Source organism: Pantherophis guttatus, chromosome 2 (assembly GCF_059756535.1).
Source record: "Pantherophis guttatus breed Tessera chromosome 2, ASM5975653v1, whole genome shotgun sequence".
NCBI classification, from domain to species: Eukaryota; Metazoa; Chordata; class Lepidosauria; order Squamata; family Colubridae; genus Pantherophis; species Pantherophis guttatus.
The window spans coordinates 228,196,677-228,216,022 of NC_142064.1; the positions used below are offsets into that span (position 1 = coordinate 228,196,677).

Below are 19,346 nucleotides of genomic sequence, written 5' to 3' on the forward strand. Positions count from 1 at the left end.
CAGGATGTGATTATTATTTCATTGCCATGTTTGTATCATGTGTATTTCATTCCTCAGGATTAACAGGCTTGCCAGTAAATCATACGTTAAAACACAAGCATTCAGTCTTTGCCATTAATTTGCAAACTGAATGCAGTTTATCCCCCTGTTTAAATTTGGTAATGTCTCTCTTAATTCAGACAGATTAATTCTGACATTTCTGACATCCAGTAGAGCAGTTAGCGTATTTAATGAGTGCCCTATAAAACCAAGCATAGACTATTTTATTATGACAACTGCAAGGGCTTTCTATTTTGTTGAAACCCCCAGCTGTTTTCTAATCTCAAAATTGCAAATACAGTGTCACAGGCAATAATTTTTCCATTTAAAATCTGACCAAATGTTCAAACTCTGCTATAGCCATCCAGAAACATTTTGCTTAACACTGAAGAAAGAATGTGCATATATCTTATGTTACCTGAAATGTAAATGCAATTTGATAATTTTACATTTGGTAGGGAGTTTGTGGTCTTCCTGATTTATATTTAATTCACTTAAGTAGTTTGGCAATGAAATGTCTTCTGTTCCCCATTTTTTGAATTAAAATTGAGAATACAAGTAGCATAAAATATTCTGTGAGGCATATAGTTGATAAGTATAATCTTCTCTCAATAAGAAGCCATATGTTCAATTAAGTTCTTTTTTTCTTTATTGTCTTCAGCGTTTGAGGGTATTGGAAACAAAAACAGAATTCTAGATTGAATAGTAATTTTAAATGCAGCTATTTTATTCAGCAGTGATAATAAAAAAGGATGCAATTTGTTCGAAAGAATAAAAACAATTGAAAAAGAGGCAGAAAAGTTACAAATACTCATTCCTTCTCTGAAATCCAGATGAATTATTTGATACAGTTGCTGCAAGAAAGAACAAATAAAAGCAATGCTGTTGTTGCTGTCCGTTAACATGTACCCAACCGAATAGATATGGATGATGTCTTTTGAAAGAAAATGGCAGATCTTTAAAACAGGGAAGAAATTTTAGCAGTTGAGTGCAGTAATTACTTTGGTATTTGCTGTGAGACAGATTTGGTCTAGTGCTGTCTATCCAGGCATCCTTTATTTGTGTTGCTGACAGCTTTCTCCTTCAAAGGGTGAAGGAAGACACAATAGGATTAATATATATTTGACTTCATCTTAATCAGTCGGGAAGACTTAGTTTAGGAGGTAGGAGGAACATGTAGTTGTGAGGAAATGATCATATAGTGCTGGAGTTAATGATTTTAAGGGAATTCAGAACTGAATGAGATCAAGTGCCTCGTTGTTGTTTTTTTTCAGAAAAAAGATATGTCAATTAAGTCAGGGCTTTGTAAGCAGGCTCCCATGGTAGAAGAGGCTAATTGAGAAAGAAGCTGGATATGGATAGGGGAACTAGAGAAGGCAACCCAGAAGACACAGTTCCAATTAGCAAAAAGAAAGAAAGAAGACAATATGACAAAAAAGCTAATAGTTTTAATTAAAACTAAACTATTAAAAGGGTTAATAAAGATCTGAAAAGCAGATAGCGATGGTGGTGATGGTGGGAGGAAGGGACATAACAGTTACCCACTGTTATGAGCTGGAATGAAGAAAGCAAAAGCTCAGAAACACCTGAGTTTCAGCAAAGGATGCTAAGGGTATTGCAACGGGCGTCTTTGCATATGTTCAAAAGAAAAAGAAAAGAAAAGAACCAATATACAAACTGCTTGGTAAAGTTAGCAAAATGTTAACATAAAAAAAAAAATCTTAAATTCCTAGTTTGATTCATTCTTCTCCAAGAAAAGGGATTTGTAATATAATGATACATTCCAATATGCGTTCTTGATTTTTAAGAAGTTTGAAAAAAAGCCTCAGATTTGTAAAAATTCCCATGAATTATGAGTAAGGTGTGGTCACTTTAACAGAAGGACAGTTGTATGGACAGCATTCTTCTTCTAGAATAAGAATGCTACATACCAGGCTTGAAAATTCTTTCAGTTATGATGACAAACCCTCAATTTGTAATTCCATGGAGGAATTTTGGTGAGTTTAAATTATAAGAAATTTGCAGGCCACCTTAATTATTAAAGGTGTGGGGATTAATTTGGTTGTTCTTTTAAGGAGAATATCACTTTTCTTAAAGAACTGGAACCCCCCACTGCAGTAAATAACCAAAAGCCAGAACTGTTGGAATATCATCTCATTATAGATGAATACTGATGTACCTTAGTTAACTGAGCTATTCATTGTATTACACACAATGAATACACATGAATCTCAGTCAACAAATGTGCATCACGAGTTTGTGACTCTTAATTGGAGAGCTATCTTGTAATGATTTAGCACAGCTTTTCAGTTAAGAATCTTAAGCTTGATCAGTGTTCACAAATAATATTTCCTTTGTACAGTATAATTCTTCAAGCAGAGTTATACAAAACATGTGATTCTGCTTGAGTGATTATTTTATTATTATATTATAGAGAAACTCCAGTGGTAGCAAATCTCGATGCACTAGAATACTACCTAACCGAAAGTGCTGAATTATTTGTTAAGAGTGAAATGAGTACTGAAAGTTTCTTAAGCTTGCCTTTAGACCAAACAGAACAGTAATAATTGGAGCACAATAATATGCAAAATGATTAAATGAACAATCTCTCTTGGAATAGTGGTCAGTAGAAAATTGAAAATTTAACTGAAGAGTCATGGACGAAGAACCAAATAGCCAAGGACCTGAGGGTGAAGTAAGTAAAAGAAAACATTGGAAGTATCGTATTAAGGTCTTAGATGGCAATAAAATACAGTATCTTAAGACTATTGATAGAATATAAATGTACCTCCAGTGGAAGAAATTAAGACTTCTTAGTTAATATAACTATAATATGTTTGATTACTACTGTCTTTTATTTTAATAATACTGTGTTGCCCAATTAACAATTTAAAAATTCTCTTGTAAAAAGAATAGTCTTTATTGCATAGCTTTTATCCATTTTACTCAGAACCTACTATGTGACACTGCTATTGAATTCCTGATGAAGATACAATGGTTTTGCCTAAACAAATGTTTTCTACTATTTCATGCCATGCCATTTGACATTGTTAAAATTTACTGCCATTCCAGTGGTCTTGTATTTCTCTGCATTACGTTAATTTATCAGTTTTTGGTTAGGTAACAGTTTTTATAGTGCTAGGCAATTGTGTTTACCTTAACAGCAGAGAAAATTAGATTTCATTTGGTAATGAAATTACCAACGGGCCTGGTAGCTCAGCAGACTAAAAGCATTGTGATTAACACCAGCTGTCTGCAATTACTGTAAGTTCGAATCTCACCAGGCTCAAGGTTGACTCAGCCTTCCATCCTTTCTAAGGTAGGTAAATTGAGGACCCAGTTTGTTGGGGCAATAAGCTGACTTTGTATAAATATACAAAAGTATGAAGGCTATTGCTTAACGCATTGTAAGCTGCCCTGAGTCTCCGGAGAAGGGCGGCATATAAATCAAATTTAAATAAATAAAAATTAAATAAATAAAAAAGTAATGATGCAAAATGTTGTCTCATATGGATTTACATATATTAAAGTGAAATTATGCTGGACAGACAGAAATTGTAATTGTATGCATTAAGGACTATGTTGTATTCAGTGAGGAGTTACATCCTAATATACATGTATCAAATATGTTTTGTAAATCAAAATTTGTAAATATTTTGTAGGTTTGGCTTTGTTGTGAAAAGAAAAAAAGCTTAAACTTTAAAGTCATAAATAATCTAGACAAAGAGGGTTTTGTTTTGTTTTGTTTGAAGCTGGTTTGGTTCTTTCCCCAGATTTTCCAGAACTCTTTTATTTATCTTGTATGAATTCAGGCCATAATAACCCCACTACGAACAATTCTATCATAACGTTTTGGGTGTCCTGATAGTTCTAAGAAACAAAAGCTAATGTTTTGTGTGTTCCATAGAAGAAAACAGTAGAACTGGTAATAAGTCTCTGGCTACTTTGTGCTTTATCTGTAAAAGTAGGTGATAATAGTGTAGGCCAAGTACACCCAACTTCAGATTAATGTTTGTTTGTTTGTTTTAAAAATGTATATAGTAAGCTGTAGAAGACTGCAACACATGAACCATGAGCATTATATTAACAAATTCCCTTATTTCAGTATTGGCTTAATTTTTTATAAGAACACATATGCATACTGCACATTTTTGTATTTGCAATCTCTGTGCAGAGATCAACAACTTTTGCTGACTTTGTCCAACTAGGCAGTCATCTCTGTGTAGCATGACATGATTTTAGAGCAAAACCACCTGGTCTCATCCAGACCAGTTATTACTGGAGCCAGCAGCAATAGCAGCTGTCATTAATGTTTCTTTTGATTGATGTTGAGATGAAAGTGTCTGATGATTATTTTAGACAAAAGGGAGTGAGCAGGATTTTAGTCAATGTCCAATGGCAGTTTGAGAATATCTAATAAAGGCAGCTGGTTTTAAGGGTAATCAGAAGTTCCATCTTCTCCACATCACCTATTTGATGACATCCTCCCATCTGGGATCTGGGATCCCACTGCCAGGAGTTTGATCCTGACCAGCTTAAGGTTGACTCAGCCTTCCATCCTTCTGAGGTTGATAAAATGAGGACCAGATTGTTGGGGGCAATATGCTGACTCCATAAACTACTTAGAGAGGGCTGTAGAGCACTATGAAGCAACATATAAGTCTAAGTGCTATTGCTATTGCTATTTTGTGGGAGTGCAGCACACCATCAGGGAAATACAGCCAGGTTCAATTAGGAACATCTGTAGTCCCACAATAAAGAGAGTATTGTATCTATTATTATTCTGCTCACTGAGGTAAAGTAACATAAAATCCATACTACGATATGCAAGAACCTATAGAGTAGACACTTCTTTCTTCACAAGAATGAAGAATCCTTCCAAGAGATGGGATATGCTTGTACTTACCAAAATGGGGGCAGTGTTAGAATCTGACGTTTGGCTCTTGCTGCCTCTGTAGATGAAGCACATAATATTCCATGTGGCTCACGTGGTTAGGATGCTGGGCTGATGATCAGCAAGCCCGCATTTGAGACCAAAGTGCTGCTATGTGGCAGGGTGAGCTTAAAACATATCTATGCCAGTTGGCATGGAGCTCTGAAGGAGAAGCTGTAGGCTGAAAGTGATTGGTGCAGTGATAAAGAAGGCACAACCGCCACTCTGCTCAAAACCCACTCTCAGTGTACATACAAACAATAACAAAGATAACATAACATAACATAATCATGATGGTAGACGGTAATAGGAAAGATAAGAAGGATAAAAGTTATGCAGTTATATTTACATGGGTAAATATCCTTAGACAGAAGACAGTGCTGTGGGAATTAAGTGTTCAGCAGAGTGAAATTCTGTGGAATCTGACATTAGCATAGTTTTATAAAGAATATGTGTCTTCTCTCTATGGTAGAAGCAATCACAACATTTTCTCCATATGATTCTAAATGGTATTGTCGGCATTTGGTGCTGTTGTCTTCCAGAATAAGGCATTTTGCATAATAAACTGCAAAGTGGGAGCTATTTATAGCAAGCTTTTTCAGACTGTGCCTCACTGTTACGTGCTATTGTTGCTATTGTCAACGTCCATGGAGTTGTAGCTGAGGTTGGAGCTGGAGCCATTTTGGGAGCATCTTCAGGGCTCCCAGTTTCAGTGCGATAGTAGCCAGCTATCAACCCTTTAAATCGTAACCTCCCACACTTCATCTGCCATATGGGAGAAGACCATAACTTTAGCGTAAAGTACCACTTAGCATATATGAGTCCTGCGATGGCAGATGTCCTATCCTCACTAGACGCCTACCAGGTGTGAAGCTGTGATAAAGGAGAAGTAAAGTATACAAGCTGACCTGCTTTGGCCATAGTGAAGTTTATGCTGCTGTCACTTGAAGTTAATTCTAATATAATACTATTATTACAATGATTATTTATTAATTATTAGTCAGTTGACCATATCAAAACTTGAGCACTACCGTAGTAAAATAGAATAAAATGAGATAAGGTAAGATACAGTGAAATGGGATAAAATAAACTACAGTGAGATAAAAGCTAATTGTGCTAGCTCCAATACTTTCCCTATATAATTAATTGAAAGGGTACTTACGGTCTGCTGAAAGTAGTGTGTGAGGGAATTTTTGCAGCAGCTGGCAAGTAGTTATCCAAAGTCATCATTTGGGTAATATAATGTGTAATTTCAAATATTTTTAGCCATCCCACCTATTTTCTCTCCACTCCTACAGCTGTAACACTTTGCTGTTTCAGAATAGCAAACACACAAAATAAAAACAGATTATTATAAGAAAAGGTAGAAAAGATAATGCCAATATAGGCGAGTCTCCAGTTTTCAAAGGCTCATGAAAAGTACAAAGTAGAAACTATTGATAGTGCTTCAGAGTAAGTAAATGAGAGTAGACAATATTCCATATGGCAAAATGGATATTACAAGCATTTCCCTTGATTTCCCTTTTCAGTTTTCTTCCTGAAAAATTAATGTCTTCAGTACCTTTATATAAACGTAAAGGTTTACCCTGTCCAGAATTTTTACTTGCCTTTTCCTTTTAGGCTGATATAAAGGTAAATTTCTTAGTGTTAAACAAATTGTTGGGGCTTCTGTGATGGACTAGATAACCTCAAGGAGAGGAGACAGTGCTGTAGCGATGAACAGTGGCCTGCAGTGATTTCTGGCCAACAAAGTCTTTCTGTATAACAGAGAAACTAAGAATTGTACTATGGATTGTTGCTCCTCATGAGGAGACCACAGATGGAAGTCTTGTGTTTTTGGCAAGAAGCTAAGAGAGAAACAACATCTTGCATATAGAAACATAACCTTTTAAAGGACATTAAGTTCCATCAAAACCTTATTTTCTTAATCACTGTTGGATACATCAATTTACAGTTGAAAACAGGTCTTTGAAAATTGTGGAACAAAGGAAACAACTCAGTCAATCAGCCTTCCTTCCAGATTATAGAAAGTAAAGCAAAGAGTAAAATATTTTTAAAAGACTTTGAAACAACAGAAGACTTTGAAACAACAAAAAAGAGTTTAGCAAGATTTTCACCAAGTAATTTATAAACAGATAAAAAGGGTCTGTACAAATTTGAAATATTAATATTTTAGCAAAAGTACTTCTGTTGTTTGGAATTAATTGAATAAATAGGCCAGACTTCATGGGTATGTTAATTGTTTGACCTCAGAAGGAAAAGACAGTTGGTGGAATTTAGAAAACAAAGTCAGTGTAACATGAAATTGCCTGGCCTCCTTGGGTAGGCAGTGTTTCGCTCTGTCTGCTTAATGACCTATCCGGTTGCTTAATAACTACAGTGGGAAAAGCTGAGATAGCTGTCATTGAGTGAGGTGGTCATGTGGGCTTCCACAACACATTTAACAACCACAAAATACTGGGCTCAATTTTGGTTGTAAGTTGAGAAATACCTCGAGAAGTTTTACAAATGGAAAAGATACCTGACAGAGATACAGGTTAATATATCGTTAATGCCTAAAGAAGGTCAAGATTTGACTTCAGAAAAAAAAAAAATTGCTGCCCAAGATCATTATTGAATAGTGATTCTGCAATATTTACAATGATTTTAGCTGAGGGGATGAAAATGGTTGTATAACCTTTACATGGAATTTAGATGATTTTTTTTCAAACCTACTCATTTCTTTTGAAATGGCAATCCGAGCTGGAAAATTGAATATCTAAAAGTTCTGGTGCCGCTATCTTAATGTATAACTTTTTTTTGCCTCCATTAGATGAGGCATTTAATTGAAATACTTGGTGGCAATAGAATTCATATTAACTGATAGATGGTTCTTATTACAGAAGAGAAGCAAGTCAGAGGATTACAAACTTCTGCTGTTTGCCAAGAGAGGGTGCTGTAGACATTCCGAAGTTTTCATAGTCCCAAAACTATTTTAAAAGATTATCTGATATATCTAAATTATTTAGAGGATAACTAAACCTTAATTAGATGGTTTGATCTTATCATCATTTATGAAACAAACCAGTTATAGTGGTTTGGTAATATTGATTTATTTATATGTTTGCTTTATATCCTGTATTTAGGAGCTCAGTGCATCTTACATAACCCTTTCATCCCCTACTTTCAGGGGTGGGTTCTACTTACTTTTACTATCGGTTCGCAACGGGGCTGCACTGCATGCACAGAAGCGTTCTGATGACATCAAGGTCTATAGAACCGGTGCGAACCGGGGGCAACCCACCACTGCCTACTTTGGCCATGATAGTAATTCTTTGAAGGAAATTTAACTGAAAGTAATTGGGGTGATCCAAGTAGGGTGGGACTTAATTAGAATCTGTGTCTCTTTGCTCCTGGTCCAAAACATTAATCACTACATAGTTACTTTTATATGATATAAATCACTATTGAGGAATTGACCATATTCATGAGGATTTGAAATCTTCATGGTGAGCTTTCAGATGGAAATGAAGAAAAAAAAAATCTTAGTGTTGGATACTATAATTGTCAGTTTGCATTCACCCTATCCCTAGGGTACTGGTTTTTATCCCTTTTTCTTTTTTAGATCATCATATTGCCATTGAAAGTTTTTGTGAACTTACACAAGTAAGGGTTCAGCACTGTGAAACTAGCAAGCCTCATTTTTCAAGAGGAAGCTAGCAGGAAACTATTAGGCACTATGAACAAAAATGCAAAAAATCTCATGATACTAGATTTAGAAATCTTAGCGGAATCAACATATGGCCAAACTGGAAAACTTGTTTTAGTCACCAAATAAAGGAGAAGCATACTGTTTGTATGAACCAGGAAGTGTTCCTAACTTACCTGCTGGTAATTATAATTACATAATATCTTGTGTGGTATACTATCCTAGAATTAGAGGCTTCAGTTTTTATCTTTTATGACCTTCCTTGGGCTTTCCAGATATTTTTCACTCATAGAAGGCTGTTATGATTTTGTTATTCTGCCCCAAGCAAATTGCAAAATATCTTCCTGTATTCTGTACTGAAGAAATCAAAATACTGTAATAATGAAATTGTACCAGTTAACTTCTGTGTTAAAGAAGCATCATAAAGCTTCATAATAAAGTGAACTCATTTTTTAGACAGTGGACAAAATATGTGGTATATTTTCCAGTAATTGTAATGGAGTGTTTAATAGTATGTAGCCTCTAGCAACTGTGTAATTAGTGTTAGATTGAACTTTATTTACAGGATTTGTAGATATAGAGGAAGCTACCAATTTTTAAATATAAAATGTTAAAGTAATGCATCATCACTTGTGGTTTTTGTTATGAAAAGTTTATTGTTCTTTATTATTTTCAGTGCAACTAAAATATTTCCCAACTTCTACCTCAACACCATTTTCTCATCCTAATCCTCTTCATAATATTCAATTTTTAAATAGTAAATTACATAGTTATTACTTTTTAATTAATAAATGGCAATATGAATTGTGTTAATATCACAAATTTATTTGGAAGCAATTATTTCAACTCTTTTGTAGAAATCTAGCATTTCATTATCATGTAAAGTAAAAAAAATGATAGGATAGATTTTGAGACTAAATTGAGATATAAGATATGTCCTGTTAATTAAAATTAAATTTCTTTCTATTTTAAAGGAGATTGAGTTGTGTTGCAGTTAATGAACAAAAAGCACCGCTATCCCTTGCCTTACTCAAAGCTACTTTTTCTGACTTCAGCAGCAGCTCAGATGTCTGGATATGAGTTAGTCAGTCAGGTGACTTATGAGTTGTAAGATGAACCATTAAATAACCAGTTTTCCAACTTTCAAATAAAAGTAGAGCAAGTCCATAGTGCAGATAAAACCCAAAACGCCAAACCAAATGAATGATGCAAACAAGAAGAACAAGAATTTTAAGTTTATCGAATTATAAAAATTGATGCCTTTATACTTTATGCTTTAATTTGCTCTCCAGATATCTGTAAGGTACCAAGTGAAATACTGACTACATCTATTGTATATGGGAATAAAAGTGTAAATTATACGGTCAGTCATCTTCTAAGAGAAAGGTAATGGTTTTGTGTGGTTACTAAGTTCGTTATTTAAAATATATCTATATCTTGTTATTTATATTCTAGCTTTCCTATTGGAAGCAAGATACTGTAAGATCGTATTTTTAAGTAAATAACCATTACTATATTTATATTTTACCTTTCCTTACAGAGCTTAATTACTCCCCATTTATGGTAGCAACCTGTAACAAACCCGGAAGGTAACGATAAACTAAAAAACACCTACTGTATAGGCTATTTAGATTTAAAAATGTGTTGAGTAACAGTGCCTGTGTACATGGTGTTTATGTTTTTCATCTTCTGTTTGTGAAATATTTCAAACAGTGTTTCAATCATATTCTCAGCAAGATATGATTTTATGGGTAGGTTTTGTATAAAATTCTGAAAGGTTTAGTTCTTATAGTGCAGCCCATTAGAAGTGGTGTGGTAGTAGTAGGATTTTGCTGTTAAAAAAGAGAAAATAGTAAGACCCACATTGCTGAATATATGCTACAGTAAACATTAATATCCGAAACAAATTAAACTGGACATGCAAGAATCCATATCATACTTACGTATTGTTACAGGGCAATTCAGTGATTGCTGCATTGTTCTTACATTGTTGTCTCTGTTTTGGCAGAAAATTTCAGGGTATAGATTCTTAAAAGTTTTCAGTAAACAGCTACAGTTAGAAATCATTCCCATGGCTGGAACATTTTAGGCTTCTGTTTGGACAACAGATACATGTAATATTTATCATTCCTTGGATTTGATATGTGTAGGCCATGAAATTATTACAAATCAAGATATGGTGTTATTAAATTAGGCATATAGAACAATATTAGTGTGATCATTTTTTGGTAAGCTTATGTAAGCTGCTTAGATATATTTACATATAATTGGAAGCATTTATTCATGTTTCATAAAAAAAGTAAAAAGTAATGGGTATTGATATATGGCTTGAAGTACCCAATTCATGTCTATTTTAGACTGTTTTTGCATCAAATAAATCAATACAATAAAGAGATTCCCCAGGAACAGTTACAATCATGCCATTTTACCTATGTGTGTCACCTGTATAATTCATGAGCAAAATGTCATTAGTGTATATATGAACCCTTTTTGGAAAAAACCAGGAATTTTAGCAGTTAGTTACGTGATGTTTCTGTGGTTAAAAATGTTTCATTAATACATCTGGTTTGATTGCTTATTTCAAGAATTTTAATTGAATGCTTAATTTTTTTTTTCTCATATGATTAGAACAAAATTTATGCATTCCTTAACCCTATATAAAAGTATGTGTATAAGTAGTTCTTCAATTATTGTAATATGATATTTGTAATAACATTTTTGGTTCTGCCAACCGAGAAAGGAATGTTCTTCGTTTCTGGGCAAATACTGGGCACACAGGGCATCTCAAATCAATATTTTAATTCAAACAAACTAAAACTGATTCAAAGAAAAGCAACAAAAATGATTGGAACCTAGAGACACGCAGAATATTCATTTTGAAGCATTGTGAGAATAGACTTTCATGGAATGTCTAGTTGGGAACGTGAAATTTCTTGGCCCAAATTAGGCAATTTTGTATTACTATTTTAGATATGAGTTCAGAAATCACGAATCAGCATTTAATATATCCATCTCCTCTCACCTCCCACCTGCCTCTTTTGTAATCACCAATGGATTCTCTACGTTTAGTTGGCTGTATAAATTATGAAAATAACCAGAAAACAAAACTTTTATGATTGGCTTTTGTTAAAACTAACTAGCTGGTCAAAGTAATCTTCCTTAAAATTATGGTTATTTTCTTTTTGATTATATGTAAAATATATATTTTATTTAAAGCAAAGGTGTATTTTAAAAACCACAGTGATTAGCAATTATACAATTATAGTAATTATACTTTTATAATTATATATATATATATATATATACATATTCTTTCTAGCCAGGTTTTACCTACGTAAACTAAGTTGTTTTGCAGCTCTGGTTGTGTGAAATCTCATTCACAAGCTTCAGGGCTTTTTTTCTGTTGACAAACTGCAACTCTGTGTTGCTCTCTGGGAGAGCAGAGTTGCAGTTTGTCAACAGAAAAAAAAGCCCTGAAGCTTGTGAATGAGATTTCACACAACCAGAGCTGCAAAACAACTTAGTTTACGTAGGTAAAACCTGGCTAGAAAGAATATGCACATAAAAGCCTACGAAAAAGAAAAAGACATATATATATATATAATTGTACACCTTTAGTAATTATATTTGTAATTAATATATATATATATATATTAATTACAAATATAATTACTAAAGGTGTACAATTAATCAATATAACATTAGTAAAGATAAAAGAGATAATAATTTTTAAGTTTAATGCCAACATCTAAATTATATTATTGTTTAAGAATATTAAAGGAAAATACCCTAAAAGCAATATAAATTAATATTTAATTTCTGATTTTGTGTATTAACCAATTTGCAATATGTATTGATGTAAACTTTAAAAAGCATGGTTTAAGATGTTTATTTTTTTACCTTGCTGCATAATATGTAAAATATATGAAAGCCACTACTACTTAAATTTAAATTTCTATTATGTGTGTGGGTGGGTGCGTGCCTACACACACACACACACACACACACACACACACACACACACACGTGTTAATTTTGGCCATTGCTGGGTAATCTGCAGGTTTAAGTGCCCAGTCTGATATTGTTGGTTCTTTTTTCAGCGTTATGTAGTTTATCCTCTAGGTCTAGGCATGTATCTTAAAAAATTATGGTTCTTTTAATTCATTGTTCCAGAATTTCACTTGATTTTTAAAAATGGTTTAATTAAAAAAAATTAACTTATGTTTTACTAATGATTCTTTTAAGACAGGGGTGTCAAACTCGCAGCCCAGATGCTGGTCATGCCTGGTTTAGCAAAGGGGGGAAAAGTCACAATATGTCATGTGACACCGCAGTGATGACACGAGTTTGACACCCCTGTTTTAAGAGTTAAAAGGGTATAATTTATTTGTCTAAGAATTAAACACTGTAAAGTTTTTCTGAACCAACAGTTCTTGCTTTTTAGCTTACTGGTTTAAAAGTCTTTTGAAATACTAGCACTTGATATATACCAACTTCATTTTCCAGAGCGCTGCATTTACACTCCATAGCTGGGTTCTTCCTCATGTTTGACAGCAACTGAGTGAATATTTTTAAATATTATTCTATCGTCTCTCCATGCACAGGCCACGCCCATTGGTCCCATGATGCCCCAGTCTTTCAGTTCCTGACAGGCTGAGGTGTTTTTCTCTCTGTGCGAATTTTTGCATGTAGCTGACAAAGTATATTACATAGTATATAATCTCTAATTAATGTTTTGAACCCTTACAGAATAACATGAATATGTTTGGACTTGGGTTGCACTTACGTGTACTAGTAAAATAGTGCCCAAATTGACTTCTGCTGTTTTTGTTTTTTTTTAATTTGATTTATATGCCGCCCTTCTCCGGAGACTCAGGGTGGCTTACAATGCGTTAAGCAATAGCCTTCATACTTTTGTATATTTATACAAAGTCAGCTTATTGCCCCCACAAACTGGGTCCTCAATTTACCCACCTTACAAAGGATGGAAGGCTGAGTCGACCTTGAGCCTGGAACATAAGCAGCATAAACATGGGAATGCTCAACCCAATGAAAAATGAAATGAATTGACTGCACATTGATATTTTCGGCATCTGGCAAATTGAATGGACTGGAATTTAGCACTTTTGGTCAGAAGATGAAAGGATATGTGGGAATGACCTTGGGAGATGTGGAAGAGTCAATTGTTAGATAAGAGGCGACTTAGCCTGTAGCAGTAATATGGGTATGGCAAATCTCTCAGAAAGGACCCTCCCTAGTTTCTTGGATTGTAAAGATGACAAGGGACAAATGTATCTTCAGATTTGCAAGATTCTGTTAATCTAATCTTCTAATCTAATCTAATCTAGTTCTGGATTTTTTGTCTTGATTAAACAAGGCTTACAAAGTTGACAAAAGATCATACTGTTTACTACGCAGGACACAAAAAATGAAGAAATGGCATTGCTTTCATAGTCAGGAAGGATATAGCCAGAACAGGACTTCGGTCGGTATTATGCAAGAAGGAATTTAATAAAGAATGTTAGAAGAGACAATAGGCAGTATTACAACAGTATTTGTAAAGATATTAAAGATGGAAGCAGACAAAGAAAAACAAGAAAAGTCTTCCAAAAGATCTTTGAAGGAGGCTCCAACTTTGAATTGGTATTCTAAAAAAAATGCCAGTGGATAGCTAGTAACTGATTCAAAGAAAATTAAATAAATATGGAAACTCTGTATATTGGAGATGGCAGCTATGGCAGCAAAAGATGGCTTCAGCCAGGTTCTGCCTTAGAGTTCTGCTTTTAGCGCAATGGTGGATTGCTACCGGTTCGCCCCTGATTGGGTGAACCGGTAGCAGCAGTGGGAGGCTCCGCCCACTTGCCCAGATGTTTATTGCCCATGAGCAAACCGGTAGTGATGGGTTTTTGAAACCCGCCCCTGTTTTAGTGGATGCATTACTTGGAATGCGTGACAGGAAATATCAGTATCAAGGTACTGTAGATTGGCAATCAGTACTTGGATCATTACCAAATCTGAAGGCTTACTTAATCCAAGTCTTGAAAAAATTGATGGAATATTAAAGAAATATGTCAAGTAACAGAATAACAGTCAATAAAGATTCTAACCAAACTATGGCACAAATCTGGAGAGCAACATGGTGATCAGCAGAATGGAAGAGATCAATCTACATGCCAATACCAAAAAGAAAAAAGCTTTATTGAAAACGTTAATCTTGGTAGAACATGCATTATATGTAAACTGGATTTATTATGTAGCATTATTGTAGATTCACTCCATGAATTTCTAGATTTTTTTTAATTACAGAATAAAGTTTGATAATCATTTTGTTGAATTAAGATTCCATATATTTGTGCAATATGCATAAGTCTTAGGGGAGGTACATTGCTTTTGGATTTGGCATCAAATTGAGGACAGCCCCAGCACCTATCTTGAATTTTTTAAAGCAACCATGTCCCTTTTAGAATCTGCAGTTGCATAGAAGAGCCAGCCACATGATTCCAGGAAAGATCTGGATTTCTTAAAGATTTGCAGAGAGGTTCTATGTGCCAAAGCAGCTTTTCTAAATTGTTTCTGCAGTGCTACAGAACCTATATAATACTTTGTGCTACAAGTAGCCCTTGACTTACAAGCATTTGTTTAGTGACCAAAGTTACTACTCCCTGAGAAAAATAACTTACAACCTTTTCTCAGAATTAGACCATCAAGGTGGTCACATGATCAAAATTTAAGCACTTGGCAATTGGTATTTATGACAGTTGCAGTGTCCTATTTACTATTTTCCTAGCTGGCTTCCATCAAAGTCAATATGGGAAACAGAAGCTGTGATTCAATTAACAACCATAATGTTTTCCTTAATGGTCGCAAAAAATGTTCATAAAATTGGGTGCAACTCACTTAACCGTCTTGTCCCAATTGTGGTTGTAAGTCAAAGATTATCTGTATGTATTATAACAGGATGTTCACTTTTAAAGTACTGTATAATGCAAGTGGGTGGGGAACAGATTAATAGATATTGTACTCTCCAGCTCTGTGAAAACTGTTTATTTGTTTTGCAGTAATGCCCAAAGGCTTTAACATGGTTGGGCCTGCCATTATGTATATGCAAACTTGTAACAAATGCCCCAACTTTAATACTTGGTGCTGTGCAAATATTCACATTTTCAGTATGAGAGACTATTAAGTGGTTCTAATACAAATATGTTTCTTACTTGAATCAGACACAATTTTGGATGTCTTGGGGATGTGTGCAATAATTAACAAGATACCTGCTTTCCAATTCTTTTATTTTGCTTGTCTTTTCTGAAAATCTACACTAGCAACTCTAGACTAGCAACTTGGCATTTATGCGTAGGTGTTTCTAATGTTCTGCCCGCACATGGCTTTTCCCAAGGGAAAGGTTTGAGGGCCTGTCCAAGTTACCCACCCTTAATTTTATTTCCAAAGCAAGGTTTTGGTTAACTAATCACCAAAGTTAAAAGAGAAGTTTGAAGCCAAGTAATGATACAACCATTCTCCTCAATTTTTTCCCCCACCTATTCTGGGTTTTTGTTAGTACTTTGATTATTAATAATTTGGCAGCTTTTGTACAGCAAGCAGCGTTGATATCATTGTTATAATATGTGCAGTCCTACCAGGTGATCACACTTGCGGTGGCAGTTCTCTATGAGTAAAGAGGAAATGGTGGTAACCCTGAGCACAACCCTGCAGCTGCTGTGCCTCGGGCATCCTCCAAGCCCTTGCTGAACGTCCCTTCCCCCACTCTTTCTTGGAGGTTTAAGTAAATTAGGTGGCCTTTTCAAACAAAGGCATGAGAATGTGGACGTGAGCATGTGCATTATATAAACCTGACACCTACAAGAGGTGTGCTGCTGAAATCTTTGTGAAGATGATTTAGGGTGTTGTTTAATCTTCTTCCTTACCGGTCTTTCAGGCACATGCTTGCTAAACCCCACCCTGTCTTAACTAGAGGAGGGACTCTGTCCCTTTTAAGGCTCAGGTGGTTCTGTACTAACATTCAGCTAATGAATCGAGAGAGAAAGAGGAGTGGTCCATCTGTCAGGTCCCCTCTCAGCTGACTTGCAGGAATGACTGAAAAGCTTGGCACAGGCTGAACCGCTTCAGGATTCTGCCCCTCCTCCTCCTCCTCCTCCTCCTCTGCTGTCTCTGCTTGCATGTTTCACAAGCTACCTTAGAAGAACAATGAACTGATTTGAAGTTTTAAGACGGGGAGGGATCCCCTTGGAGTTGTCTGTGGCAGCCTGCAGCATGCATTGTTTGACACCATCTTAGACAGCTGTCAGTTTCTTTTCTTTTCTTCTTCCCTGCTTCCTCCCTCCCCTTTTGGATCGCTTTGTCTGAAGAAATAAAGTGACCATGGTCCAACGTTTCAGCCTCAGGAGGCAACTATCAAAGGTAAGGTTGCTTCTGTCATCAGGATGTGTGGGAACTGTCTACATTTGATCACTTTTCTCTCACAGTACAGTGAAACCTCTGCTTAGACAGAAGTGGGCGGGGGTCTGCTTGAGAGAAAGGAGCTCTGCCTTTTGTTCCCTTTGCCAACAGAACAAAGGTTTTTAAAATAAATTCTCTGTCAGCAGACATAGGGGCTTTCTCTCTCTAAAATTATAACTGCTGCTTCTTTCTTTGGATTTAGCATCTAATGTATGTCTGTAGCATCTAGGAAACAAGACATGATTATCAGAACAGAATATGATCTGATGGAATAGCAAAGATGGATTAGAACCTATAGAGAATCAGGATTAGGATAAATTTCACTGGTAACCCAGAAAAATCTACCTGGCAAAGCACATGGCAGCTATCGGTTCAAAGTATTAGGCATGGTTCTCAGCAGAAGGAAGAACAAAGGAGTTGTTCTTAAAGAGATTTTGCTATGGAAATATTTTGCATTGTTTGTTCTTAAGATGCTTTAAAAGAAAAGGTGGGGCTACTAAACAAATAAAATCCATTTTTACTCAAGAAAATAGTTCAGTGTTTTTTTAAAATGACTAAATAAAAGGAGACCCAAGATAAACCAATATTATGAGATGGTAGGTAGGTGGTAGGTAGGTAGGTAGGTAGGTAGGTAGGTAGGTAGGTAGGTAGGTAGATAGATAGATAGATAGATAGATAGATAGATAATTAGATAATTAAAGAGGCAGACAGGAAGGATCTTGGGTTCTGTACATCTTTATAACCAAGTAAGGTTTAGTTAGAAAAATAATACCAACCCTTGTTCTCCATCTGTTTCATAGAACTGCTTGTAAAGGCTGTCTTTTTGTGTAAAATGCAATGATCAGCTGCTGATCACAGCATTTAGGTCAAAATGCACTCTTTGCAGACACTGTGGGGAAGCCTTAGGGTATTGCAAATGAACAGGCATTCAGTATGACCCTTTTCAGAGTGCATCAGCATTTTTGAAATAGCTAAGCAATGAGCATATTAATGATCACTGAAAGAGGAAAATCTTCACTCGCCTGGTAATAATATAATGCAAAAGCATGCAAGTGAAAAAAATATTTGGATAAACAATAAAAACTGTAGTTGCTGAACTACAAATGCTAACATTATTTGCCATGTTCTAGCATGGCAAATAGTGAAGGATGCTGGGAGTTGTAGTTCAACTATTTCTTGAGTTAGAAGTTTCTTAGCAATGTTCTCAATTCTTTTCTCGGGAGCAATTCCACACAATATTCTTAGAATCTGTGAGACTGAAGCTTATGAATATAGAACCTTTGTTCAAAATTCTGTTAACATAATTATCTCTATTTCAGTAAAATCATTTATTAGGAATTAACAGTGAAATGATCTTATTGAATAGGAGAAATTATGTTAACTGGGCTATGCATGGGGATTTTTCACTTATTAGAAATAATAGGTTTGTGATCACATCTTGGACAATATTGATAGTGAGAGATATAAACATTAACATACTATTTAAATATTTGAATGAAGACCATACATAGTGACATAGTTGTTTTTCTTAAAACATTAAAATAGCTGTATTCTTAAAAAAGGATAGGTCATTTGAAGTTTTGAAACAGACAGGTCGACAAAAAGTAAGGGAAGAGTTTTGCAAGAGCTGGTGTGTTTATGGAACTGATTAGTTATATTTAAGGAAGGTTGTATGGTTAATTAGTGGAGGTGATTTATGTTTTTTTCTGGTTCAATACAGTAATTGCTTACTTGTACGGCACATAGGAGGATGGGCCTATAACTGTAATTGACTGCCCAGAATCAGTTGAATTGTGCAATGTCTAAAATAAATAGTCAAATTATTAATGGGTAGAGTCACATTTCTCAGCCAACAGCATTGTCCCAACCAGCATTCCTTTAAAAAAAGGAAGGGAAAGGAAGTTGTGAATTTTCAGCCTGAGTGAACAAACAGGAGTAGGAGAATTTTGTGAGGGAGGAGAATGGACGAGAATTTCCCACTTTCATAGGCTAAATATTTAGATGAATTTAGAATCCAGGCTTCTAAACTTCAAGTAGTTTCAAGGGGAAAAACCCTAAGTTCTCAACCATGAATTAAGAAGCCAGCAAGTGAGAGAGTTCCTTCCATTATTGTTTGGTTTAATGAATTACTCTGCCTGTTGAACATGAGCTGTGGGGTTCTGCTTGCTGCAGTAAGATTTATTTATTTATTTATTTATTTATTTATTTATTTATTTATTTATTTATTTATTT

At 35.0% G+C, this 19,346-nt stretch overlaps 1 protein-coding gene across 6 annotated transcripts in view; it reads left to right on the forward strand.

Annotated features, from left to right (window-relative positions):
- TMCC1 (transmembrane and coiled-coil domain family 1) overlaps positions 1 to 19,346 on the forward strand; it is a 111,573-nt gene that overhangs the window by 18,997 nt on the left and 73,230 nt on the right. Inside the window, exon 2 of one of the 6 annotated variants that reach the window (XM_034431587.3) lies at positions 2,660 to 2,734. The exons of 4 other annotated variants lie outside the window; for them this stretch is intronic. In XM_034431587.3, coding sequence (XP_034287478.1) covers positions 2,696 to 2,734 — 39 coding nt within the window. In that variant the 5' untranslated portion in view covers positions 2,660 to 2,695. Of the gene's footprint in view, positions 1 to 2,659; positions 2,735 to 16,669; positions 17,076 to 19,346 lie in introns of those variants that run through there. One more of the 6 variants, XM_034431589.3, reaches the window with a different exon arrangement.